The following is a 27,754-nucleotide window of genomic DNA, read 5'->3' as shown; positions in this document are numbered from 1 at the left end:
CACACGCATGTAAACACACACGCATGCAAACACACACGCATGTAAACACTCACGCATGTAAACACACACGCATGTAAACACACGCATGTAAACACACACGCATGTAAACACACACGCATGTAAACATTCACGCATGTAAACACACATGCATGTAAACACACGCATGTAAACACACACGCATGTAAACACACACGCATTTAAACATTCACGCATGTAAACACACACGCATGTAAACACACACGCATTTAAACATTCACGCATGTAAACACATACGCTTACTATACACTATAACGTTAGCTAGCTAGTACGTATATTTATATGTGTGTGTTCGGGCCCTGATATTGGCCTCTGAAGCCTCACCTCTCTGGGACATTGTGGGCGTTAGGGCCCGGGGCCCAGAGAGGGCCACAAACCCAGCATTGAAACCAGAACCGCCTCCGGGGTCTCGTCGTCATGGAGCTCCTGGAATGAATAAAACACATCCAGAGTCTGGTTTTAATGAGGTCACTTATCAGCCAGGCTGTTGCCTCCCTACCCTCCACCTCTCCATTCGTCAGCTCATGGCAGGGTGACCTTAACAACAACGACCACGTAATGCCAACTGGCGTCAACACCACTGAAGAGGGGGGGGAGTGGTGAGAGGAGACTGAGAAGGGTGCTGGCACAGAAAATGTTCTGTTTTAGATTTTTATTTGCGATAAAACGATAAGCAGAGTCTTTGTTTGGTCTCGGTGTCTGACTCGCCCTCGTTCCCTCCCTGTTCTTATTCACGTCGTCTCCGTCGCCCCCTGTTCCTTTCCTCGTCGTTCAGTCTCAAGTGGCGCTATTGTGGCTCACAATGGTCCTTCTATAGGCCTCAGAATAGACCTGCTTAAATAACAGACCCGTCTTCAATGGTATTCTATTGTCTCAAAATAAAAGTTATATACCCCCAGAGGGTTAGGGCAATTGTATTTGTTGATGACGTGTGATGAGAAAATTAATTGTTTATTTACCCGTCCCACTACCATGTATGTGTTTGTGTGTGTGTGTGTGTGTGTGTGTGTGTGTGTGTGTGTGTGTGTGTGTGTGTGTGTGTGTGTGTGTGTGTGAGAGTGTGTGTGTGTGTGTGTGTGGGGGGGGCACATTTCTATTGGGAAAATCCAAAAAAAACATTTTGGACCACATGAAAGAGGCTGGGCTGCTAGCAGGTCAAGCACCAGTGATCTAGAAAGTGTGTTTCTAATCGCAGCTAGACAAAATAGAGAGATTGTGTGTGCCAGCTCAAAGCATAATAAATACATGATTCAGTTGGTTTCCCAAGTTATCACGGAAGGTCTGCTTGTTAGCCCTAATGGCGGTCACCCACATCCGGAGATAGCTGAAAAATGCTTTGTGTGTGTGTGCCACTGGGACGAGAACAGCATGTTTCAAAACTGTTTGTCCACCAAGAATAGGACTTCAAACACCAGGGTTTCATTCATCCAAAGAAAAGTCAGATCTGGGAATCCATGGGTTATTTGAGTTATAATTGGTTTAGGAGAGGTTAATGGTGGGGAAGAGAAAGACAAAGGGAGGGAGAGTGATGGAGATAGTAAGAGAGCGAAAGAAAGAGAGACAGACTTATAGATAGAAAGGGAAAGGGAAATCAGAAATGACTACTACTAACTAGGTGAGCAGGGATAGAAAACAACCCTGCAGACGACCTACTCTCTCAGACGAGGAAGGTTGTCGCCAATTAGCAGCAGAATTAGCCGCAGCCTCATGTGACCTTCAAATAAAACAGACAATCTACTCTAAACCGCCAACGGCCGGCGCTGCGGCCCGAACGGAAGAACACGCATCCTACATTATGAAAAGGGTTAGGGTTAGGGTTAGCCCTAACCCTAACCCTAACCCTACATTATGAAAAGGGTTAGAGTTAGGGCTAGGGTTAGCCCTAACTCTAACCCTAACCCTACATTATGAAAAGGGTTAGAGTTAGGGCTAGGGTTAGCCCTAACTCTAACCCTAACCCTACATTATGAAAAGGGTTAGGGTTAGGGCTAGGGTTAGCCCTAACCCTAACCCTAACCCTACATTATGAAAAGGGTTAGAGTTAGGGCTAGGGTTAGCCCTAACCCTAACCCTAACCCTACATTATGAAAAGGGTTAGAGTTAGGGTTAGCGTTAGCCCTAACCCTAACCCTAACCCTACATTATGAAAAGGGTTAGAGTTAGGGCTAGGGTTAGCCCTAACCCTAACCCTAACCCTACATTATGAAAAGGGTTAGAGTTAGGGTTAGGGTTAGCCCTAACCCTAACCCTAACCCTACATTATGAAAAGGGTTAGAGTTAGGGCTAGGGTTAGCCCTAACTCTAACCCTAACCCTACATTATGAAAAGGGTTAGAGTTAGGGTTAGGGTTAGCACTAACCCTAACCCTAACCCTACATTATGAAAAGGGTTAGAGTTAGGGTTAGGGTTAGCCCTAACCCTAACCCTAACCCTACATTATGAAAAGGGTTAGAGTTAGGGTTAGCGTTAGCCCTAACCCTAACCCTAACCCTACATTATGAAAAGGGTTAGAGTTAGGGTTAGCGTTAGCCCTAACCCTAACCCTAACCCTACATTATGAAAAGGGTTAGAGTTAGGGTTAGGGTTAGCCCTAACCCTAACCCTAACTCTACATTATGAAAAGGGTTAGGGTTAGGGCTAGGGTTAGCCCTAACCCTAACCCTAACCCTACATTATGAAAAGGGTTAGGGTTAGGGCTAGGGTTAGCCCTAACCCTAACCCTAACTCTACATTATGAAAACAAACCCGCTCACAGCCGGCTCAGAGGGCGCTAGGGGCCCCGCTCACAGCCGGCTCAGAGGGCGCTAGGGGCCCCGCTCACAGCCGGCTCAGAGGGCTCTAGGGGCCCCGCTCACAGCCGGCTCAGAGGGCGCTAGGGGCCCGCTCACAGCCGGCTCAGAGGGCTCTAGGGGCCCCGCTCACAGCCGGCTCAGAGGGCGCTAGGGGCCCCGCTCACAGCCGGCTCAGAGCGCGCTAGGGCCCCGCTCACAGCCGGCTCAGAGGGCGCTAGGGGCCCCGCTCACAGCCGGCTCAGAGGGCTCTAGGGGCCCCGCTCACAGCCGGCTCAGAGGGCTCTAGGGCCCCGCTCACAGCCGGCTCAGAGGGCTCTAGGGGCCCCGCTCACAGCCGGCTCAGAGGGCGCTAGGGGCCCCGCTCACAGCCGGCTCAGAGGGCGCTAGGGGCCCGCCCTGAAACCCGCCCCTGGCTTCAGGTGAGTGTTTTTAACGCCATGCAACCACACAGTTACCAAAGGAGGACAATTGAAATCCAGCCTTGGACAAACTCTTCCAGGAGAAAGGCATGCAGTATCGTAGCAACCCTGGACCATAACTGCGGCCACGGGAGTGTAATAAAGGGTGGGGGACAGTGTGAGAGTGGAAAAGAGGTGTACTCTTGAATATTGACGCATGTTCTAAGGCCATCTGTATGTTTTTGTCGGTCAGGCTCCATGTTATTCCAGCAGGCCGCCAGGCGGAAGGGTTAAAGACCTTGGAATGTTCACCATTTCCCTACAGGAAGTGCAGAACTGAACTCCACTCTGGACCCACGCCCCACGTCTCCGCCATCGCACGTGCACACACGCAGGAACAAGATGCACGCGCGCGCACACACACACACACACACACAGCTCCAGAATTATAGCTGAAATTCCTCTCCATCATGTATGACCAGAGTCAAAGTCTGCACACACTTAAAAAATAGTTTTGAAAGCAAAGGCAGATACACAGCATGGTTGTTCTTCTGTATTTTTTATTAAACATGATGATGTTCGATGAAAATATTTGGCCTTGGCAAACAAAAACTCATACGAGACATTATAAAAACATTAGAACTTTAATTATTTGTAACAAATGCGCTGGAGCAATCTGCTTCTGCTAACGTATGTGTTAGAGCCCACTTCATTAAATCAGTCAATGAACGCCTCGGAAAGCAGCATGTTGGACTTCATACACAGGTCTCAACGCTTTTCAGGAATTAGTAGGCATTGGTTTAACAAATGTAAAGAAAACACAAGCGTTCAGTATTGTAGAGTACATTTAGCCTAAATACTTTCATATGGTAATGCAACAAAGATTTCTAGGGCAGAAAAAAAAGAGATAGGTTCCTTATTAACTTTAACAAAGTAAGAGCATCATTTGTGCCAATAAATTCAACTGAACTCAGGTCATTTTGAAGTGGTCGTTAATCTGAACCTCTGTGAAGAGACTCACCGGTCTAACTACATGTTGCTGAACTTTGAAGAAAAGCAATGTCTTGCAAAAAAAACACATTAAAAAAACATGTAATTAACAATAACAATGACGCAGTGCCTTAATGGCAGCAATATCGACTTATTAAAATATATGATTATGTAATACGAATATCCTTATACTTTTTTTCGGCAACATCGTGGTTTCACAAAAATTTGCAAAACAACCATTGTTTGTGCAGGTCCCGGTTCATTGTGCTCGTGTACTTGGTGTAGTAGTATAATCATGCAGGTTCTCATGAACTGAGTATGCCAAGTTTAAAAATGAGTTCCACAGTGTTTGTGAGGTTTTTTTGTCCGTTTTTTTCCCCTGTCCAGTCTCAAGTATTCTCTACTCAACTGAAACCTGTCTTAAGACATTGTTCTACTGGGTTTGTTGAAGTATTCTCTACTCAACTGAAACCTGTCTTAAGACATTGTTCTACTGGGTTTGTTGAAGTATTCTCTACTCAACTGAAACCTGTCTTAAGACATTGTTCTACTGGGTTTGTTGAAGTATTCTCTACTCAACTGAAACCTGTCTTAAGACATTGTTCTACTGGGTTTGTTGAAGTATTCTCTACTCAACTGAAACCTGTCTAAAGACATTTTTCTACTGGGTTGGTTGAAGTATTCTCTACTCAACTGATACCTGTCTTAAGACATTGTTCTACTGGGTTTTCGACTGGCTAAACTAAACTGTTAAACCCATTGGCTTTGCTGAGGTACAGAGGTACTCATTGAACACAATGAGTGCTGTGTGGCACTCAAGCTTATGCAGAACAATGTTTTAAGAGGCTTTCAGTGGCACAAAACAAAAACAGCCATTCAGTATTTCCAAAAAGAAGCATTATCATGAACACATATTCACATGCAGCCATAGACTGACAGACAGACAGACAGACAGACAGACAGACAGACGGACAGACAGAGACACAGAGAGACAGAGATAGAGAGAAACGTCCAGACATATACACAGGTCAAAACATACGCGCCCTCATTCAGAACCCTCACCCATGTGAGCAGTGAGCTCTGATGCACAGTCATTTCATTAACAGGCTCAGTTGGGGCCCTTCCATGCCAGCAGAAAAAGCCCCCCTCTTCCCATCCATCACACAACAGTTCACTGTACATTCCAGTTACCGTCGGCCCGCTAACAATTAGAATGATGGACATCATTATTAATATCTAATATTAAAAAATAACGCACTTACACTCACTTTTCCAGAATGGCTTCACTTTAGTTTGTTAAAGTGGTGACAATTAATAATGACTTTGGATAAAATTGTGCTATGTATCAAACTTATAGGTAACTCTTCTTTGATTGACACACATACATACACAGACACACACATACATATACACACATAGAGATATATATGTTATATATATATATATAACTAATACCATTCAAACATCCTTCCTGTAATAAGGAATTTGTTCCGTTGTCAATAGTTTGTGTCCAACAGACAGAGTTTTCCACGCTGGGCCACAGCAATGCACGGTAGCAGTTAACATCTCACGACGTCCGTCATGCCACCACTCCTCTCAATTCTCCACCTCTGTTTCACAGTTTCTTTGTTTAGTTTGTGGAGAGACGTTGGCAAGTGGGGTAGGAAGCCACCACCGGGGTGGTTATCTGCGAGGAAGAGCCCTGGATGCTTGCGTTCGTCTCGCTATTGAAGCTATCCAGGCATTTATCTTACTTAGCAATGAGCTAGCTAGCCTTTAGCATTTAGTTTCACATTTAGCTAGTGTTGCGTTTTGGCTAAATACAGAAGACAGAAGCTCCACTAACTCGTCTTCCTCTTGGATGTGAGACGTTGATGATGAATCCTGATTGTTCAGATTTGGTTCAGTGGATGCAGTAGTGATTGTGGTTGAGGGTCAGAGGTCAGGTTAGGGTCCCCCGACTCTATGCCATGATGAGGTGATTACTACGTTCCCTGATGTCCGCTGGAGGGAGATCTTTCTTTATGGGCGTCGGGCAGATGGTAGAACGCCTGCCCTTGGGCTTGAACAGGTCTGACACGTAGAAGGCCTGGGAGAGAGAGAGAGAGAGAGAGAGAGCGAGAGAGATTACAATCTGCAAAAAACACTGAACAATAGTGGAGGAATATTGTTGACCCTGCAAGACATATTGATAAGATTGATACATTATTTGATCTAATAATAAAAACTAAGAAATAAGTTTAGTTGTCACTTTTTATGCTATATTATAGAGAGAGATAGGTATGGGAGATCAAGGGTAGGACATGCAGCAAATGACCACGGGCAGGGTTTGAACCTAAAGTAAAAAACTAAAAGTACTCAGTTGTGTAGCATCTTATCCTAGCCATCTTTGTTGTGTACAGGGAATGTGTTAACCTAGCGGTTGTTAGTGCTTTTCCCTTGGTTCTATGAAAGTCCTTACTGTACCGACAGCGATATATTGTTGTCTTCTGACACTTGTTGCAAGACGCTTTGGATAAAAGCGTCTGCTGAACTGAATGTAACGGAACTCACCACGCAGTAGGCCACCAGCGCGCCCTGCACGAAGCCCGCCAGCACGTCTCCGGGGTGGTGCTTGTGGTCGGACACGCGGGACAGGCCGGTGTAGAAGGACAGCATGACCAGGGTGAACTGAGTCAGGGGCCGCAGAGTGCGGGCGCCGTGCCAGGTGAACCGGGCCTGCAGGTAGAACTGACGGGACACGGCGGGGAGGCAGCGATGTCAGAGTCGCGTGAGCCGGGTGTGTGCGTTTGATCATTATTTATGTGCAGGTTAACATATTAGCATGGTAACACTGTTCTTACCACTAGGTACAGCATGGTGTACATGGAGAAGGAGGCGTGTCCCGAGAAGAATGACTTCCTGAGGAAAAACATGAGGAGGCGGAGCATGAGCCAACACATCAGCGCCTCGACCAATCGCAGACAAACACATCAACGCCTCGACCAATCACAGACACGGTGAATCTAAAACAACAAACACATCAACGCCTCGCCAATCGCAGACAAACACATCAACGCCTCGACCAATCACAGACACGGTGAATCTAAAGAAACAATCACTCTTTAAAGTGGACGTATTGGAATCATTTAAAGTCCTAAGAGCACAACTCTCAGAACTACTCTAAGCATTTTATAGCTTGAATTATGGGGGTCAGGAAGCCGGTCTGAATCAAAGAGTGACTAAAGATTAAAAGCAGCGAGTATTTTGAGGGGGACATGCTGTTCACCTGGCCTCCTGCACGTGGCCCTCGAGGCCGTGGCACTGGTAGTCAGTGATGTACCCGTGCGAGCAGTTGATGGTGGAGAAGTCGGGCTTACACACGGCCAGGAAGTGAGGTCGCAGGCGGCCCACCGACACCTTGGCTATGTCCGTGAAGGACTGGCTGATGGCGCAGCCGAACACGAACACGCCCACCTGCCGGTAGAGCGCGGCGATGTAGGGGTTCCCCACGAAGGACTTGGAGCCCTCGTTCAGGAAGTGCACCCGGTAGCTCTCCCCCACGATGATCTGGGCGGGGGTGCAAACACCTGTTAGAACACGGGCAGGGTGTAGGAGAACTCCACCAACAGGAGAGGACAACACTTTGTTGACGATTATTAAAATTGGGTTAGAAAATGATTGAAGGTCTGAAACCAACTGCAGCCCCCATTTAATGAGCGTCTAAACTCAAAAGGATAAAGAGCAACCTGCGATGGATCAGATCAGGGGCGATTCGTTCTCTCCCTTTGATTACATCTGGACTGTGAAGGGGACATTTTTTTGATTGCCTTCCAGAAGGTGACGGAGGCAGAGGAAACATAGTTAGACACGTATAACTATTAAAAGTGATCGTTTTGGATTAGGTGAGCTGGCCCCCATCTCTGTGGGCCAGGGTGGGCATGAGGTCTGGTCCTAAGTCCACTATCTAGCCTTCTCTTTAAAGAACGGTGGTCCGCTCAAAGAGTTTCTGGAGTGGATAAATAAACTGGTGTCTGAGACCGAATGTTGGAGGATTTGTGGGAGGGTTGGGAGTGTGGTGGGGGCTTCAGGGGGGGGGGTTATAGTCATAACTCACCACAGCTGTTCAAGATCAAAATCCCCCCCCCCTTCACTCTCTAGATCCCAAAACCTCTGACGAATGGGAAGTAGGGGAAAGGGGAATGGTTGTGTGTGTGTGTGTGTGTGTGTGTGTGTGTGTGTGTGTGTGTGTGTGTGTGTGTGTGGAGGGGCGAGGGAGACGGAGGAGGGAGGGATGGAGAGAGGGAAGGCGGAGTGAGGGGAAACAGAGGGAAGGGGATGAAGGAAGAGGGAATGAATTTGCACTGAAAGTCTGGGAAACATTAAGTCTGGGAAAACATTTGAAGTGTAAATGTTTACCACCATGTCCCCGCGATGTCAACTGTGTCCACAGCGATCTCCGTCGCTGCGCTCTTTGACCTGATGTCTCATGCTCTCACCCATACGCAAACATTAGGTTGGGCACTACTTTGGAAAATAAATAAAATAATTATAATATTATTAGAATTTATTTTAATGAAATAACATTTCTTGGCACTCTCATTGTGGTAGGGTGGTACTGGATTTTGAAATTAATATGCAAGAGGCATGGGAGTGAGTGTGGGAGAGAAAGAGAGACCTGAGGAAATAGGAGGCAGGAAAGGGTAAAAACAGACGAAGGGAGGGTCGAGAAAAGAGGAGTGGAAGGAGAGAGGAGAGAAGAGAAGAGAGGGGGAGAAGGGGAGAGGAGAGGAGAGAGGAGGAGAAGGGGAGAGGAGAGAAGAGAACAGAGGGGGAGAAGGGGAGAGGAGAGGACAGAGGAGGAGAAGGGGAGAGGAGAGAAGGGAAGAGAGGGGGAGAAGGAGAGGAGAGGAGAGAGGAGGAGAAGGGGAGAGGAGAGAAGAGAACAGAGGGGGAGAAGGAGAGAGGAGAGGAGAGAGGAGGAGAAGAGGAGAGAAGAGAACAGAGGGGGAGAAGGGGAGAGGAGAGGAGAGGAGGAGAAGGGGAGAGGAGAGAAGAGAAGAGAGGGGGAGAAGGAGAGGAGAGGAGAGAGGAGGAGAAGGGGAGAGGAGAGAAGAGAACAGAGGGGGAGAAGGAGAGAGGAGAGGAGAGAGGAGGAGAAGGGGAGAGGAGAGAAGAGAACAGAGGGGGAGAAGGGGAGAGGAGAGAAGAGAAGAGAGCAGCAGAAGGAGAGAGGAGATAACAGAGGAGTAGAAGGAGAGAGGAGATAACAGAGGGGGAAGGAGAGGATAACAGAGGGACGGAGGAAGAGGAGAACGGAGGGAGGGAGGGAGGAAGAGGAGAACGGAGGGAGGAAGAGGAGAACGGAGGGAGGAAGAGGAGAACGGAGGGAGGAAGAGGAGAACGGAGGGAGGGAGGGAGGAAGAGGAGAACGGAGGGAGGAAGAGGAGAACGGAGGGAGGAAGAGGAGAACGGAGGGAGGAAGAGGAGAAAGAAGGGAGGAAGAGGAGAACGAAGGGAGGAAGAAGGCAGGGAGGAAGAACAGAACAGGGATATGAGGGGGGGGAGGAGAGGAGAGCTTCTGGTTCTAATCATGAGAAAGTGCTGAGCTCAGGGTGGTGCGTGATTCTGCTCAGAGCCCGGGGGTGCCTCCTTTATTTTCCGACGGGCAGCTATTTCACTCAAAGAGAAGAAAAGGGGGTTTCTGATTTCACCGGGGAGCCTGGGTGTTTTCATGTTTGTATCTCGGCCTCATCGGACATTCCTGTAAGGGGCGCAGAAAATGGGTCTGAGAAGTTCTGAGCGGCACATTTCCTCAGCGGGGGGGCCAGTCCTCGGAGGAGATTTAACAAGCTGATAGAACGTGTTGTTACCTCCATCCAGACCTTTAGAGCCAGCCCTCTTCTCTCTCCCTCCCCCTGTAATGCCCACCCACCCCTCCTTCATCTCTCTCTCTCTTGCTCGTTTTTCCGTGAAGAAATAAAACACATGTGGACCTTCCCGGGTCGAGAACGTTAACTGCGTGAATGTAGGGGAGGGAAAAAAATGGCATCTCACGGGTCGTCTTGTTATTACGCTGTTAAAAAAAAATCCCCCTGGAAAGAGAGATTCCAGACGAGGAAGAGGTCGTCTCGCGGTTCTTGCCTCAAAACTTTAACATGCTAACCTAAGAAAAACACTCCCAAAAAGGCGTTTCCTTACTCTGAGGAAGGAGGACCTATGGTATAACGCATCAATTAGAAAGGTGGCGGCACGCCGCGCCAAGGTTCCTCGGGCTTGGGGACGTTGGAAAAGGAAAGGACCCAAATGACTCAGTGTTTCAGACGGTAAACACTGAGCCCCTGGCAAGGCGCTTGCCAGGGGGTTGGGAGAGAGAGAGAGAGAGAGAGATGCATTGTGGGGGCTTGTTTTAGCGCGTCAAGACCCTTCAGCTACCTTTGGCAAGTTTTTCCTACTTTTGTTCCCTTACCACAGTTTTGGCCCGCAAATTACAACATTTGACCAAACAACTGTTGCGTCAACCATAATGACACAGCTCTGCAGAGCTGCTTCCACCAACAGAACCCCCAGTGGCCCTGAGCCTCGCCGGTCTGGGAGGAGGGACCCACGGTCAGCTGTCAGCAGGGCTCTTATTGTTACTTCTATGATTCTAGATGGCCACCTTATGAATCTGTGACCAACTGTTAGTTAGGATGGCAGTTTGGATGTCTGTGGGTAAAACATAATCCCCTTGCTCAAAGTCCGATTCACCTCCATTAATAAAAAAGCCATAGAGTTATACTAAGGAGTGAAACTAGACCATGGGTTATATCAGAGATGGTAAGAGATGGGAAGTGTGATACCGGAGTGTGATACCAGTGACTCAGAGAATGGAGTAAACTATGATATTGTAAATATCATAGTGACTTCAGAGAGTGACATCATGTGATAGTTTATGATAGTTTATGAGTGTGACATTGGAGAGTGACAATAGAGAGTAATACCGGAGAATGACATGAGAGCGACATCGAGAGTGACATTAGAGCATGTGATGAGACAATGACACTGGAGAGTGATTCCAGAGAGTGACATGAGATGCGTCAGAGCGTGAGGTCAGAGTGGGGGGTGAGGTGACTTACAGACAGGATGGTGATTAGAATGCCGGTGGCGCTAAGCACTCCGTCGCTGATGGTGTCTCCGCTCTTGGCAGGGTACTTGATGGACGCGTCGCTGCAGTAAAAGCCGCGGCGGTACGGCTGCACAGCACTGGTCTCGATGACCAGGAAAGGAAGGCCAGCTTGTGTAGCGAAGCAGTGAGGCATGAGAGAAGGAAGGACGGGAGGGGGTGACGGGGTGAGGGGTCCGCAACAGAGAGATGGAGAGACAGAGAGGTGCTCGGTTAGAAACAGGTCATGAAGAGAAGGTCAGAGGTCCCAGCGAAGGGATGATGAGGAGGTGACTGGTGTGGGAGGACCTCCTCAATCCCTCAAGAGATGTCAATTCAATAAAAGGGTGAAATAAATAACATTTTGAGAAGGTCCTTCCAACAAGTCGCTCCCCTCCTCCCTGCTGCACCTCTAACCAGGACTTACTGAGACACCAGGCACCGCGAAGCCCACGCCAATGAGGACCAGAGAGGGCACTGTGCTGTTCTTATACGGCCGGCCGATGGTGGGGTCTCCGCAGAAAAAGCCCCTCTGGTAGGCCGGGAGGGGGGCTTTGTGTAAGAACACCGCCACTAGGACCACTGTGTTGTTGACGTCCAGACACAGAACCACAGAGCCAAGGTCAGAGGTGAATGGACCCATGTGGTGCACATTGTACACAAGCATATACGACAACAGTCACACAGAGATAAGAACATCTAAAGAAAACTAGCTTTCATGGAAAAAGCAAAACACAGGTGTAAAGGTATGCTAGCATGAAGGAAACAAGTTAACCAACAAATAACATTACAAATAGATGTTTTAAGGATGTTTAAGAGACATCCAAGTTGTCTTTAAAGTCTTCTTCGTATAGATAGAAATTGTAAACTCGCAAAACAACAGGATAGGGAGAAGGATCCATTATTGTTTGTGACCAGAGGGAACAAAAGTTGTTCAGAGAGCAGAAACAGATGTTCAGACAGACATCTAAACTCCACAAACAGCAGGCACACAACTTTAACACTATTCTGTCACTTCCTCCCTTTCAAGTCTTCCAACTGCTCTTGAAAGGCTTTTAAGACACCAGCAGAGCAGTCGGCGTCCAATCGCCGTTTGACACCCATTTGAGACAAAGATATCTTCTCTATCACTAAAACAAACAAACATTACTAAGTTGTTTGCTGTCTTAGGTGAAAAAGACATCATCTTGAGAGTTGGTATCCCCACCCCAGCCAATTTGAGTAGACCTTCTGAATGGCCGAATTTGGAAATCCCATTAAAACCATGTTTCAGTGATGGCAGCCTTTGAAGTCAACGCGAATAACTCTACGATTACAAAGAAAAACAAACAGGCTTCTCCCTAACTACTAAGGGTCTCTCTGTTCCACTTCCTGATCTCGCTCCCTCTCTCCCAGGGGGAAACCAACGGTTGGGCGAGCAGAGGTCAGGTCTAGGTGCTCCAGCGAGAGCAGGGTGATTTCTTAAAGTTAATGTCAGCACACGCCTGGGTTACCGGGCCCCCTCACAGACACGCACACACACACACACACTCACATGCAAACTCACAAAGAGAGAAAAGAGAAATTCCGAGAGGGAGAGAGGGAGTGTGTGCGAGAGAGAGCGGTCTTTGAAGGTCCAGCTGTGGTGGACTCTCGGGTAACACTGCTCATAGTGGGAAAATAGGAAATCTTGCACCTCCACAGACACTGAAATCCATTCACATCATTGTTATTATGAATAATAATATCACTGTCTGTTTTCTCTGCCATTCCTCAAACTAACATCTAGAGCAGAAACCAGCCATAACAAGAGATGCATGAGATGGCTTTCAGATGAGAGGAGATGGAGAAAGGAGAGAAGGAGAGGAGAGAAAGGAGAGAAGGTCAAGGAGTGGAGACAAGAGATGAGAGAAGAGAGGACATAAGAAAATAGGAGGGATAAAAGAAGAGAGGAGAGGAGAGATGAGAGGAGAAGAAGAAAGGGGAGGCGAGAGTGGAGATAGAGAGAGAGGAGGATGGGAGAAGTATGCGTCAGGAATATAGAGCAGGGTAAATATTCTTCCAAGCCATGTGTAATCCTCACTGTGGGAAGCGATCGTTCCCCTCTAAGCTCTGATCACAAACATACACGTCGTACAAACACAGCCGAGGTGGAGAGTCAAACTCACCCAAAGCACTGTCAAGGTACAACCTTTATCCTGTGGGAACCGACAGTGTCAAAGCAGAGTCCACTGAAAAAAACTAACATGTTAACCTCTGAAAGCCCTGACCCCCCCCGAGTCTGCCCTTTGAACACTTTCACACACACTCTGGAATAATTAAATAAGGAGGGGGATACAATACGGAGAGAGATGGAGATGAATAAGAGAGAGAGAGAGAGAGAGAGAGAGAGAGAGAGAGAGAGAGAGAGAGAGAGAGAGAGAGAGGGAAAAGGAGAGAGCAAGAGAATACTGGAAAGAGAGAAGGAAGTTAGTTTGAGAGACAGATGAGGAGAAGGAGAGAAGACTATGGGAGGTTGAGAGGGAGGTGAATTACAAAAAGAGGGGCAGTTGTCCAAAAGCTCAGGAGAGAAACAGTTACAAGCAGTCAGCAGATCCCTACAACAGCTGGAGAAAGGAAAGACAGAAACAACGTGCTGAAACATTAAACAGCAGAACCGCAGCAGAACACCACTCCTTCTTCAATAAACTCTGCCAGCGTGCTGCAACGTCCAATCCTCCTCCACCCACTGTCTCCCACTTGATATTACCCTTAAGCCATCCACCTCTGTCCCCCAATCCAAAACATTAGCCCTAATCTGAGACCTCACCTCATCTGAGACCTCATTAATGTCTTCACACCCTCAACATACCCAGTGTCATTGAGTGAAGCAGCTTTTTACAGCTCAACATTGTGTGGAGTCGAGGGGCAGTGCATAAGCTTGAATTAAACTCTCTTCCCCCCCCCCCCCCCCCCCCCCCCCCCCCCACACACACACACACACCTTGTGAGGGCATTCTGTCAAAACACCAAGAGGGGACTATTAAAACAAACAAACCACATGCTGGCATCGCTCTCTCCGGGCCAAAACCCTCCCTGGTACTTTAGGAACCAATGTGTGTTCGCAGCGCAGCAGGTATGGATGCAGTTGTTCTCAGGAGGCCTTTACTGTCATGGGGCTCTAGTGGGAGCTAGAGCCTCCCACTAGAGCCTCCCACTCCCATAGCATAGAGCCTCCAGCTCCCACTAGAGCCTCCCACTAGAGCCTCCCACTCCCACAGCATAGAGCTAGAGCCTCCAGCTCCCACTAGAGCCTCCCACTAGAGCCTCCCACTCCCACAGCATAGAGCTAGAGCCTCAAGCTCCCACTAGAGCCTCCCACTAGAGCCTCCCACTCCCACAGCATAGAGCTAGAGCCTCCAGCTCCCACTAGAGCCTCCCACTAGAGCCTCCCACTCCCACAGCATAGAGCTAGAGCCTCAAGCTCCCACTAGAGCCTCCCACTAGAGCCTCCCACTCCCACAGCATAGAGCTAGAGCCTCCAGCTCCCACTAGAGCCTCCCACTCCCACTAGAGCCTCCCACTCCCACAGCATAGAGCTAGAGCCTCCAGCTCCCACTAGAGCCTCCCACTAGAGCCTCCAGCTCCCATAGCATAGAGCTAGAGCTTCCAGCTCCCACTAGAGCCTCTCACTAGAGCCTCCAGCTCCCACTAGAGCCTCCCACTAGAGCCTCCAGCTCCCATAGCATAGAGCTAGAGCCTCCAGCTCCCACTAGAGCCTCCCACTAGAGCCTCCAGCTCCCATAGCATAGAGCTAGAGCCTCCAGCTCCCACTAGAGCCTCCCACTCCCACAGCATAGAGCTAGAGCCTCCAGCTCCCACTAGAGCCTCCCACTAGAGCCTTCTACTCCCATAGCAAAGAGCTAGAGCCTCCCACTCCCACTAGAGCCTCCCACTCCCATAGCATAGAGCTAGAGCCTCCAGCTCCCATAGCATAGAGCTAGAGCCTCCAGCTCCCATAGCATAGAGCTAGAGCCTCCCACTCCCATAGCATAAAGCTAGAGCCTCCAGCTCCCATAGCATAAAGCTAGAGCCTCCCACTCCCATAGCATAAATCTAGAGCCTCCAGCTCCCATAGCATAGAGCTAGAGCCTCCAGCTCCCATATAATAGAGCTGGTTATTTATATGCTTCTAGTGAGTATTTATGCTATTTTATCTTAGCTTGGGACCAGAATTAGCAGCATTAAACAGCATTGTGATTAAAGCTCTGTCTGATGACTGGCACACAGGCAGGCAGCACATGAAACCTCTGAGACGATTAACGCCAAGAAAAAACAAAACAGCAACCCATGAAAAGCCAAAGCCACCTGCTAGGACTTAGTGTAAAACTGATCCTTTACCCTGCACTCCAACGACACAGTCAGCGAGTAGAGATGGAAGTGTGTTCGGACACACAGCCCATAGTGAGAAGAGGCTGGCCTCAGATCAATAGCTTGCGGTGAATGGGAGTGTGTAGAGATGAATCACTGTACAGAGAGAGGGCTGATAGGAATAAAGGAGTAGAGAGAGAGAATGTGACACAGAGAGAAAGTTAAAGACATGAGGAAAGTGTGAAGGACATTCTGAGAAATGAGAGAGTGACCGTAGGACAAATAAGAGAAAGAGAGTTGGATGGACGAAGGCAGAGTTGGATTACAGAGAGAGAGTGACGATTGGGAGTACTGAGAGAAAGAAAGACCATGAAAAATAAATAGTGATACAATTTGAGTGTTGTGTGGAAGAGGAGGAGTTAAGGTAACAATGATCACAGCGAGCGTGGAACAGAGGTATGAAAGAGTCTCACACACACACACACACACACACACACACACACACACACACACACACACACACACGAGGGAGCATTACACACAGACCCAGTGGTTCTCCTCCTCGTTTTCTTGAGCCCAAGCTCACGTTGAGGCCAACAGACAGACATACGTGCCCCAGGTTGGTTCAGCATGGGGCAGTCAGGTGCAGACACACTCTGCCACTGGGGCATAGTGTGTCTGAAACCCTCTCCAGACTAGACCAGTCTTGGAAACAACATTTGTCTGGGTAGAGGACAGAGGTTGAGTCCCCTCTCTTAGTTTATTACCCTAATTAACCCTGGAGACCCTTGCCTCTTTGGGAGCATGGTTTTCTATGTTCTAGTCCCAATGTGGTTTTAAAAGATGCTTTTCCCTGAAGCCACCGAGTGGGTTTAGAGGCAGCAGGGCATTTCCTCAAGGAACGTGTTAGGCAGAACTTGGGGATCAAACCCAGTACCTTTAAGTTCGGAGTTGATCACCCCCTGCACTGCCCTGATTTTAAATATTTGTAATCAAAGATTGATTACAAAAGTCTTCCTTAAACCAACACAGTGGGTCTCCAATCAACATCTGGCAGAGATTTAAAAGTCGTTACAATATGTTCCAATATCCTATAAGTTACTCAGATTGTTGAACAAAATTTAAGCAGACTCCCACTGTATATTAGAAAAATAAGATCCCTCAGAGCACTTTAACAACTCTCCTTTAATTAGGGTCTGGACACACACACACGAAGCCAGATGTCAGGTCAAGAGAGGAATGCGAGACATCCTGGTAAACGAAGTGACTCCAATAGGAGGCAACAGATGGGCAGCTGGAGGTAACTAATGTTTATCCCACTCACTTTAAAACTTTCCTATTAAAGGTAATTTTCAGTCCTATGCATTATTTAAGGCTATGGTTATTCTCAAGTTCGTTTCCATGTTTTTTTTTATATTCCAGTTTTTTTTGTTGCCTAAACCGTAGACCATCCAAAGTAGCATGCATTAAAATAAAAACATTTAATTGTTATACTATAGACCTATATCAAATTATACATTACAAAAAAGCTACATGTTCAAAAGTTAATGGAGAATTAGTTGTTCTATAATTAATATACTGCATGCAATGCGATCCATACCTAGAAACAAGCAGAACAGATCCACTCCGACCAGGAGCTTTCTCCTGCTGTTGTCCTTGCCGCTGTTGTTCAGTGAAAGCCCTCCGTTCCTGGATTCTGGTGCCATGCTCTTTTCATATATCAAGCAGCGTTGCATTTACACAATTACTAACGTTTATATAAAAAAAGTTAAAAAACCAAACAAAGCTGGTTTGTAGTGGGAACTGTAAAAGTGCAGCGATCATACACCAGTCCTCTTACACGAGGAGTCAACTAGACTTGCTTGTCTCTCTACAAAGTTATATTTCTGGAAAGAAATGCTCATTAACTATTTTCTTCTCCCGTCTTCTATACTTGAAGTCTTCCCGTGAACTTCTTAGGGATGCGTGTGAAGCCGGTTTAGTAGCCTACCTTACTTTAACATACCGCCTCCCGCACAAACCCATCGCCGATGTCCGCCTCCACTCAATTACAGCGACACTTGGACCCTCCCCTTCCAGTATGAACCATCCTAGCGACCCACCCCGAGTCGAAAGGCTTCTCATCGAAACTAACAAAGCAATCGAGACGTGAACCTACACATATAAAGTACTTGAATTGGTCTCAACTGTGTCTTTGATTTGCATTACTTTGTATATTACAAAATGTGGTGGAAATGACAGCCTTAAACATTTATTATACATGAAACAGAATAAAACAATTCTGTAAACTCAAGTTATACACAAAAAAACATCCAAACACCCAATAGCAACAACAACCGTGTCAATCAATTCAAAGCAACTAGAAGTGAATAATTGAGTGCCTTTTTTTATTGCACACATTACTCTTCAGCAGAGGCAAAACAATTCATTTAAGTGCATTTTCAAACCATTCAAAAGAAACAAAAACATGATTACCACATATAGAATATAATAACCAGAAAAAAATAAAAATGGTGTAAACTTCCATTATAGGTGGGGGTGAAATCACATGGAGGGAGGTGCGCTTCATGCCCCTCTGTGGGGCTGTTGAGGGACGAGAGGAAACAAGTCATGAAGGGTTGTAATGAGGCGGTTCAGTCCGGTAATACAGCTGTAGTCCTGACTCACATTGAAGGTGGAGGCGGTGGTGGAGGGCTGGTTGGGGTCAAAAAGTGTCTGCATACAGGGGGGGTGGGGGAAGCAGCTCCAGGTGGGTGAAATCCATTTCCTGTTCACTGCCGACCGAAATCATGAAAATACATGGGGATGTATTCTGGGATGACAGAAACTGTCAGCTTAAATTTAAGGATGATCAGAAATGGGCCAAAGCTCAGAATGTTGTTGTTTTTTTACTTAAATATTCAATCCAATTTCCTTTGATAAGGTTGGGATCCTTTTGTACCCAATCCTGACTTCATATTGAGACCTGGCTTCCTAATAACTTCTTCATACGCTAACCGGGAAAAACATTAGTTACTCATCCAATTCAAACGACTTCCAGAGAATTCAGAGAGTCTGGCAACATTTAGGAAGGGGAGGTGGCGGGAGGATGATTATGCCCCCTTCCCAGAAAGTGTGTGCGTACGAGTGTCAACACTCACAGGTAGGGGGGCTCCTCCACCGCAGACAAGAAGCCTGAGAATACACAAATGATAAATAGACTGCATTTATACAGCGCTTTTCTAACCAGCGGCCAATCAAAGCGCTTTACAATGCTGCCAAACATTCACCCATTCATGCACACACCGACGGCGGAGTCGACCACGCAGGACGACAGCCATCCCGTCGGGAGAAGTGAGGGTGAGACATCTCGCCAGCCACATTCCGCCCAAACAGCAGTTGCTGCTGCAGTCGAGCCGTCACACACGATAAGTCAACTACATGTCTATCCCACTCGACACCCAACAGACAGCAACATTAGGGTCGAAGTGGGGTATGTGAAGTGGGTAAGTGAATTAAAAATAATGACGAGTGATATGGGGAGAGGCCAGTCAGAGCAGACTTACTTGGTTGATCCACACTTGACACGGGCAAAGCCAGAGGCGGGGGAAGGAAAGGGATAAATTAATTTAGTCAGACACACACACGATTTAAATAATGCACGGAACAGGATAGTCTAGTGCAGGGCTTCTCAAATGGGGGTTTGAAGGATAAATGGTGAACTAGGAACATTTAAAAAAAATGCTTCATATTTGACATTTTAATATTAGTGATAAACAATTGTAAAGGGCTTGTACAAGTAAAATAGTTTGAGGACCACTTGTCCAGAGGAAACTGTGTCCCGACCTTAAAATAAGTGATTCAAGGTTTGATGCCAATGGCCTCAACACTGCCTGTAGGCTGTTCACTTTGGATAGAAGGCGAATAGATGACCATTAATAGTAGTGAATAGGAGGTCAGGGAGAAGCTTTTGCTGTACTTGGTAGGAGTCTCTCCACCATTGCCTTTGACGATTCCATAGTCTTCCTTGTTTTGCTGGAAGAAGGTGGCCAGTTTCTGGAGAGCTTCGTGCCGGGTCCTGTGGGATGGAATTAAGAGATAAAACAATGTCCACAACCTGCAGTCACTGATCAGCACTCAACTTCAATTCGTTTACCACACACACTATAGATGATGACTATGCATTTCCATTATTAACTGTATATTCCAAAAACTGTATTTTGTAATGTTAAAGGATAACTTGGGGATTTTTATGAAGTATTGAGAGAGTTGTATCAGATAGAGGAGTGGTTGTCAAACTTTTTCTACTAGGGTACTAAGATTGTTTTTCAGCTGATTACTCCCTACACAGAAACTTTTTGGGAGAAAGAAATTATAAATAATTGAACATTAATAATGTCTATCTATTTGGCAGTGTAAACATGAATAATAATTTAAAAGGGTACAGATACTAAATTTTGTAAGGAACATGGGCCTGTGCGATACAACTGTTAATTAATCAGCTAATTTCTCCCCTCAAACAACCCAAATGGAGGGTCAGAGCATGCAGAGGTGAACAACATTAAACTATTATACTTTCTGAAACGGACAACATTTGGTGTTTCTGAATGCGCTTTTCTCCTGGATTCTCGTTTCTCCTTGTTTTTAGATTAACATTTCAAGCACTTGTGCATTTTCTTTTGTCTAGCTTTGATAATTGAAACTTTCAGTTTTTAATCATCTGAGTACCTCTGCAGTGCTCCACTGTATGCCTAGGGTATGCATACCCCCATCTGAGAACCACAGGGAGAAAAGGGTTGAACCCTGTTTAAGAGTTGGAGGGAGGAGTGCAGGCAGGCAGAAAGTGTAGCTTATCAAAGTGTCATCTTAAAGATTTAAGTGAGTTGAAATTGTAAAGTCAAAAAGGGACACATCCTCTTTACAACTCAGCTCTTCAGAGTGAATGATTTCAGAGAGCCCTCTCCTTGAGCGAGAGTTGGATAAAAACTACATATTATTTTATGTTGTTCGTCGTGGCACTTAAAAATAATACTTAGCATTGTGCAACCTCTTATCCTAGCTATATTTGTTGTGTGGGTTGACCTAGCGATTGTTAGTGCTTGGCACTTGTTTCTATGAACATCCTTACTGTACCGACAGAGATATATTTCCGTTTCTCATTCTTCTGACAAATTTACTGACTAAGTCACTTTGGATAAAAGCGTCTGCTAAATGCCCTGAAAGTAAATGTTAACAATAACAGACAGGAACAAGTGATAGGTAAAGAAAAAAGGTTCTCCCCGTAGGGATCTCCTCCATAACAGACACTAATAATGACAATCAGAGCCTGTCAGTTGCAAAAACAAGCAATTTTAGAAGACCTACATTGACACGGTGCTAATGCCCCAAGGGTAAAATTGCATTAAACAGGCTGAAGCGCTCCTTCTCAATACTAGATCAATGTAAAGAGCCATTGTTCGCATTAGTCACTTAAACCTGAAATGATGGGAAAATAGGATCCAGGTCGAATAATCCAGTAGTTCTCCTTTACCTCCGCAACCTCCTTAGGTTCATATCGACCAACCAACGACAGAGGGATCAGCTTGGACTAGAAACCTTGCATGATAGACATCCATTTCTTTAACGCTTAAAATGTTCTTCGCCATGACCCAGACAAATAAAAATAACAGTGAAATATAAACATGATTCATCTCAACAATTCCTTAGTGATAAAAACCCAAACCTTTTGCAAGAGATGGGTTTATTTTGCATCACAATTTATTTGTTGTCCGTTACTAGCCACATTAGAACATCCTCCGTGGCCAAGTGGTGTATAGCATACCCAGAGGGAGTCAGTAGTAATGGATTCCATAGGACAGAAGTTAAAGCATCAACGCATCAACTTAAGGGACACCCTGAACAGACACATTTACATTCATTCTTGAATTCAAAGCTATGCTGTCGTATTAGTAAAAATGCCATTAGACCATCAGTAAATTAATCTTCACTATATTTCGTAATGTCTATTATTTGTAATGTCTTACACATTGTTATATTTTGTCTGTGAAGTTTCCTTTAACGGCAATTTGCCCTGGGATTATTTTTAGCAACCGACTGTAAACATGGAACATTCTCACCCTAATGGCCGACTTTAGAGTATTAGAGTGAGTGAATGACTGCTAAGGAGGTAGAGGACGTACTGTGTGTGCAGGTCTTCCAGGTTGGCATCGCTGAGTGTGTGTAGGGCATTAGGGTGGCTGCACACTGCCAGAGGAAACAAGGGAAAACTCACATCAGACACTGAAGCTGTCTTAAGGTCTGAAGAGAACATGTGCTAATCTGATGACTACGTCTGGAGTGAAATAAGAGCCTAGCATGGGCCCATGGAGCCAACCGATGTCAAGGTGCTCTCCAGGGCTTTGTGAAGGGCTATTGTAGTAAGAATTGGTCCTGACAGAGCACTGCCGTACCATTAAAACACACTGTTGAACTCCTGAACGGGAGATACACTATACTTACTCATCTCTGGCAGAGAGCTCTGCTGATGGAAGCTACTGGAAAGTATTAAGGGGGAAATTATTAATGTTTTCCTGCAATAATACATAAAACGTGAGGGGCAAAAACATCAAATATAGAAGAATAAACAAAAAGATAAAAAAAACTAAAAACATCAGAAAATGGAGCAATCGTCAATTTGCATTTCTTTCTCATTAATGTAAAACACTAATTCTAAATAACTTCTCCATTAGGATCGCACATTTCAGCATTGCAAATGTTAGCCGAATATATAAATGCTCTCTTACTGGCTCTCATTGGAGTGGGAAAGTGTCTCATCTTCACAGGCCCATTCCTCGCTATCATCTGTGACTGAGGAACATTAATCAATAAATCAAGGCAAAACACATGTAGACAATCAGAGATCTGGCAACGTCACAGACCACCTCCGCGCCATGCACACAACATTCCCAGGGCCCAGAGCTGATGACGCACAGGCACTCCGCTGTTTACAACACACTTCCTGCCACCAGTGCGTCTGTATGCCGACGCACAGCGTAGCGTTGATCACTCAAATCATTACTTACTTTCAAAGAAATGACATCACTCCCTATTTCTCTGGGTAAGTTAGCGTACTAGGAGTGGACGAAGAGCCTGCCAGTAGTTAAAGATCCCATATTTTAGGGTTAATAATTGCATTTAGGGGCACTACTAGAATAAGGTAACATGCCTGAGCATCCTAGAAATAGCCGTTATTCTGCAAAACCAATTTCAGGACCTTTCAAAAACGTTCTGAATCATGTCGCTTTCAGGCTCCCCTCCTGAGTAGTCCAGTCTGCTGTGATTGGTCAGCACGCCCACTCTGTTGCGATTGGTGACTGATCGCTTTGCGCGCGTGTTGGCAAATTCACGACCCCAAGAAGTTGTTAACATTGCGGGTAGCCGGGAGATGCGGGTAGATTAGCAGACACAAAACATGTATACATATGTCATAACAGTCTAAAGCAAAGGGAAAAGTCGAAAAAGCATGATATCCCCCCTTTAAGAAGAGACATAAAGCAAAGACTCAGCACCCTGGTGGATAATGCAGTGGTCCCTTTCAGAAGAAACTGGAGATCACTCACAGCTGCTGGTGTGAACCGGGTAATTAGAAGACCTGAGGAAGCAACAAAAAAACTAAAATCGATGGGTGGACTCAGGGGTGCATCGCATCCGTGTTTCGGTGGAGAGGAATCCTCTTATCGCCATGGCAACACCTGGTACCTGCTCCCGATGCTGATGGTGTCCGCCTCCATGTTGCCTTCTCTCCGGGCCGCCTGGGCTGTCTTGCCCAGCTCCAGCATCTCTTGGATGTTCAGCTCCACGTTCATCACGGAGATGTAGCCATCTGCCGAGAGAATCGCCATGTTAGGAGGGCACCATTTACCCTCCAATCGCAACAGATGAAAAGATAATGTGCCCTGCTCCAAGATTTGAAGGGGTGATAGAAGTTATGGCCGGATGCTGAACCCAAGGCAGGATGGGACCTTGATGTGTCTTGTTTGCGTGGAATGGCAAAGTCACAGGACACTGTTGGTCACCATCCCTCTGACTATTTACATTTTCCAATGAGCAATAAGCTTGTAGCTTGAGGCACAGTCAGATAAAGTAGTCCCCGGATGTATTGACTCACTGATGGTCAACCTTGAGTAACTTTCTAGTTAAGCAATTTCATTACGGTGTTAATTGCTGCAGTACAACTGTTGCATGCTGCAATTTTAAGGGAACCTTTCCGTCAATTTCAAAAAGATGTGAAGAAGTGTTTCTTCTCCAAGTCAGTAGTTTGCTTTTAGAAAAACAACATTTCAGACTCACACTTCAGGTTGGCGTCGCGGGCCAGCCAGCGTCCTTTGGGACAGCTGTTGGTGCGGATGATGCTGACCATGTCTCCGCTGGTGACTGTCAGGTCGTTCTTTTTAAGCACCTTGCTGGCCACCATCACTTTGGCGTGGTACAGAGGCTCCTCCGCACCCGTCACCTGGGGCCACAGGCAGTGTGATCATCAAGCCCAGCCTCTTGTAGCGGGACTGGTATGAGCAGCTCTTCTTGGCCGAAGCACCACTATGTGCACCCTGACTTTGAGCTCCCATCGGCCCACATTCAGACGCCAATAATACCCATAGGGGGTAAACAAGTAGCCAGATGACCTGTTTCATTGTTTTGGATGATTGAAAATGTTATCTATTCAGCCTATATATACTGCGTGTTCTATAAAACCCCTCTGCGGCTCCATATTAACCTTGAAGTTAACATTGAAAAGCTAAAAGGTAACAGAAGTCGAAAAGACTTGAACCCCCAAGCGGAAAGAGAGCAGGTAAACCAAGGGGTTGAGTGGAAGGAACCTTGAACTTCTTCTTCATTTCGCTCTCCCTCTTCTCCTGCTCCTTCTGGTTCTTCTTCTCCTTATCCAGCCGCTGCCTCTCCCTCTTCTTCTGCTCCTTGTGCTCGTTGTGGTCGGGGCTCTGGCGATCTCTGCTCAGAACAAACATGGACGCAAGTACGGTGCATACGATGTGCATCGATATAAAAAAGTAATTTAGCAAGTTAAGAAAGTCAGTTTGTCGTAAAATGGTTCAAGAGAATACTTAGCTAGAAAGACTACAAATACGTGACATGACTATCTGTCCACAAGCTGACCAGCCGCTGAGGCTGACGTGATGCCTGCGTCACTCAGACATGGCTGTAGCCACAGCTCACCGGTGGGGCTCATTCGTCTTTGCTTCCTGTCTGGTGAGGCACAGGTGACCTGCTTACAGCCATGTTGGGGTTGGTGAGACACATTCTGTGAGCCGTGGTGAGATGTAGTGCACTGAGCAGTTTCACACCAAACAACCTTTTTATTTTACTGTTTTAGGAGAAACCCCTAACTTTCGCACTTTCAAAATATAATATAATATATATATATATATATATATATTTTAACTGAAAAACATCTGTAATTTATGTCACAATTCAACAGGATAAAAAAATATTCGCATCTCGTCGTTGACTATCGCACTTTTTTTTTATACCAAAGATAAAAAGGTCCCAGCACCGGTTTAATATGTTTGCCTGTGTTTATGTATGCATGTCACTATGCAATCCTGATCATCCCTGGATGGAGATATCCCCCACTCTGCGTTCCTCCTCAAGATCTCGTCCTTGCTGATTAAGGGAGTTTTTTCTTGCCCTCTGGGAGGCTAGGATCAGGGGGGTGTAATAAATATGTGGCCTGCTAAGCCCCAATTTAATTCAATACCTGTGGAAATGAGGATGGACGGAAAGGCTGTGCTCTCCTGAACGGCTGCCCCTGTAGACGGCGGATCCCAGACACATGAATGAATCCACTCCCTGCTGGCACACCTACCGAGCAGCCAGTGATCAGCGGAGCGATACATACCATGGATTGCGAGGCCATATGTTAAGCCGGGATTCCTCTTTCTGGGGGAGAAGGAGACGTTATTTTGTATTTTGATGTTTAGTGGACGACTTGGAGGAACCTAGACGAGTCATTGTAGCCATAAATGAAAATCGTGTTTGAGGGAGATGAGATGTTCGAATGCATAACATTACCACTTGATTGCTGTCAGCATATGGATCTGTAAGAAATGGCCTATGATTATACGATTTCATAATTGCTGATAGACAAAACTTCATTGAAATACAACCTTAACGATAGCTTTAGAATTCAGTCGTTTCTTACTCTTGGGTCCGCCTTTCTGTTCCTTTAGTGCCCCTGAGTTCTGGCCGCTGAGGTACCCGTTGATGGTCTCCACGTCTTCATACAGGTTTTCACAGGTGCCATGGTAACTGTCGACCTGGGGCGAGCTGGGCACACCAGGAAAGATCTCAAAATCCTCTCAGTAAAAAATCCGACATTTGCGGATAATCACGCTTTTCGCTTTGGAGTTGAATTTCAACTGAGCTGTACACTCACACACACACACACACACACACACACACACACACACACACACACACACCACCGCGCCCCTCCCCCCCCCAACCTGGGCTGTGATTCGATCCAGTTAGCCAGCGCTGAGTGTGGGGCTGGGACCCCGTCCTCCGGGGAGGAGCCTGCCTCAGAAGCCCCCGCAGCAGTGGAGCCGTGCTCCGGCACTGGAGGCGGTTCAGGGGTCCCCTCAAGGCCCTGACCGCACCAGGGGTCCGGGGCTTCAGGGAGGCTGGATGGCTCCTGCGCCACAGAGTCCTCCTGGCTATCCAGGTGGAGAGCCTGGAGGTCAAAGGTCAAAGGGTCTGCAGGCCCACCCGCCAGCAGGGCCTGAACGTACACCTCGGGGTCTACCGGGGGAGGGAGGATGAATCCGGGGGCCTCCGCCTCTAGGGAGGCGATGTGGATGGGGTGGTGGGCGTCTGCCGCTCCGCTGACCGAGTGGTCAAAGTCGAGGAAGTCTGGCGCGTTCAGCAGGGCGGCGTTAGCTGTTGATTGGTCGGGTACGAGGTCTTCGACAGGGGGCGGGCTCAGATCTGGTGATGGAGGGACAGAAACCAATCATACCTCATATAACCTATGCACTAATTAGGTGCAAAAAGGGCTGAGACTTTTTAGACGCAGGTCATTGATGAGAAGGCAGGGGTTAGCATTCTTGCACGAGGATGAGTACGGACAGACTGCCGACATGGCTGACACTGGAAGCAGCTAACGCTTCGGACTAGCCCACCTCACCCGGGTTCAGCAGTAAATACAAGATATAAACCACACAACCTACAGAGACAAAGGAAAATATCTTACCCCGGGCTGGGAAGTAGAAGCCCAGGTCTACGCAGGGTGGCCTGGGCGGCTTAGCAGGCACCGGCCCGGCCACGCCGAGGAGAGACCTCCTGGGGGGAGCTCTTCCACAAGGTAACCCATATCGGTCCCTGCAGAGCTCCTGGTCCGAGCCCGTCTCTGGCCATGGAGCAAAACGTACCGACTGACTGACTGTGAGTGACTGTGCAAGCTTATTTTTAGCATTTGCATAATGAACCACGGAAGATGAATGCATGCATATACTTATCGCCTGTACCCAAATAAGTCAAAACAACCTCGACCTGTTAGTCCTACTCACTGTGCGAGGTGGGGCCCACTTTGAAGAAAGGTCGGGCAGAGACGCATGCCAAGTCTGGCAGACACACCGGTGCTGGAACTGGGAAATTCGCCTCGCTGGTCTCTACGGCCTTCGACAGCAAAGACGGCGTCTTCCCCGAGGCGGGGCGGGCGGCCTCGTCAGGGGAGGGCAGGCTATTGGCCTTACAGGACAGCAGCATGTGTTTGCGAGAGAACTTCCTCTTGGCCCTCTCTAAGGTGCTCATGATGCGGCTGTCCGAGTCGCCGCTGGTGTCCCGGGAGGGAGGAGTGACGGCCGGGCTAGGTAGCTGAGCGTCTCCCCCTCGGGGACCCGGGGCCTCATCCTGCGCCTGGAGGGAGGGCAGCTCACCAGGGCCGCTAGCAGGTCTGCTGTTGGTCAGTGAGGCAGCTTGGGGACACTCTTCACCTGCTGTGGGCCCCTTGGATGATTTAGAAGCTTTGAAGGGGAGAAGCAAGCCTTTTCTCTTCGTCCTGATGGAGGGCAGGGTATCGAGTGGGGGTTCCATCAGCTGCTTAGGTTCCTCAG

General features: G+C 47.1%; 1 protein-coding gene across 2 annotated transcripts; it reads right to left on the bottom strand.

Annotated features, from left to right (window-relative positions):
• Positions 1–3,777: 3,777 nt before the first annotated feature.
• LOC307086073 (phospholipid phosphatase 3-like) lies at positions 3,778–17,630 on the bottom strand. 2 transcript variants are annotated; one of them, XM_079751115.1, is made up of 6 exons: positions 17,269–17,630; positions 11,767–11,921; positions 7,485–7,765; positions 7,060–7,117; positions 6,770–6,946; positions 3,778–6,305 (listed from the first exon to the last, which is right to left on the bottom strand). In XM_079751115.1, the coding sequence occupies exons 1-6, from the start codon at positions 17,402–17,404 to the stop codon at positions 6,180–6,182; spliced, it is 933 nt and encodes a 310-aa protein (XP_079607241.1). In that variant the 5' UTR covers positions 17,405–17,630; the 3' UTR covers positions 3,778–6,179. The 2 variants fall into 2 exon arrangements, with proteins under 2 accessions (XP_079607241.1, XP_079607240.1); XM_079751114.1 differs by lacking the exon at positions 11,767–11,921 and adding an exon at positions 11,314–11,471.
• Positions 17,631–27,754: the final 10,124 nt, after the last annotated feature.

Source organism: Pollachius pollachius, assembly GCF_949987615.1.
Source record: "Pollachius pollachius genome assembly, chromosome: 14".
Classification (NCBI taxonomy): domain Eukaryota; kingdom Metazoa; phylum Chordata; class Actinopteri; order Gadiformes; family Gadidae; genus Pollachius; species Pollachius pollachius.
Note: the sequence above shows the minus strand (reverse complement) of the source record. Positions and strands in the feature narration are given on the sequence as shown.

Coding starts and splice junctions, on each gene's coding strand:
- LOC307086073 (XM_079751114.1), bottom strand. CDS start 17,404: ATGCAACGCTGCTTGATATATGAAAAGAGCATGGCACCAGAATCCAGG. Junction 7,766..11,313: donor TTCTAATCACCATCCTGTCT/GTAAGTCACCTC, acceptor ACCCCCGCCCAG/ATCATCGTGGGGGAGAGCTA. Junction 6,947..7,059: donor ACACCATGCTGTACCTAGTG/GTAAGAACAGTG, acceptor GTGTCCCGTCAG/TTCTACCTGCAGGCCCGGTT.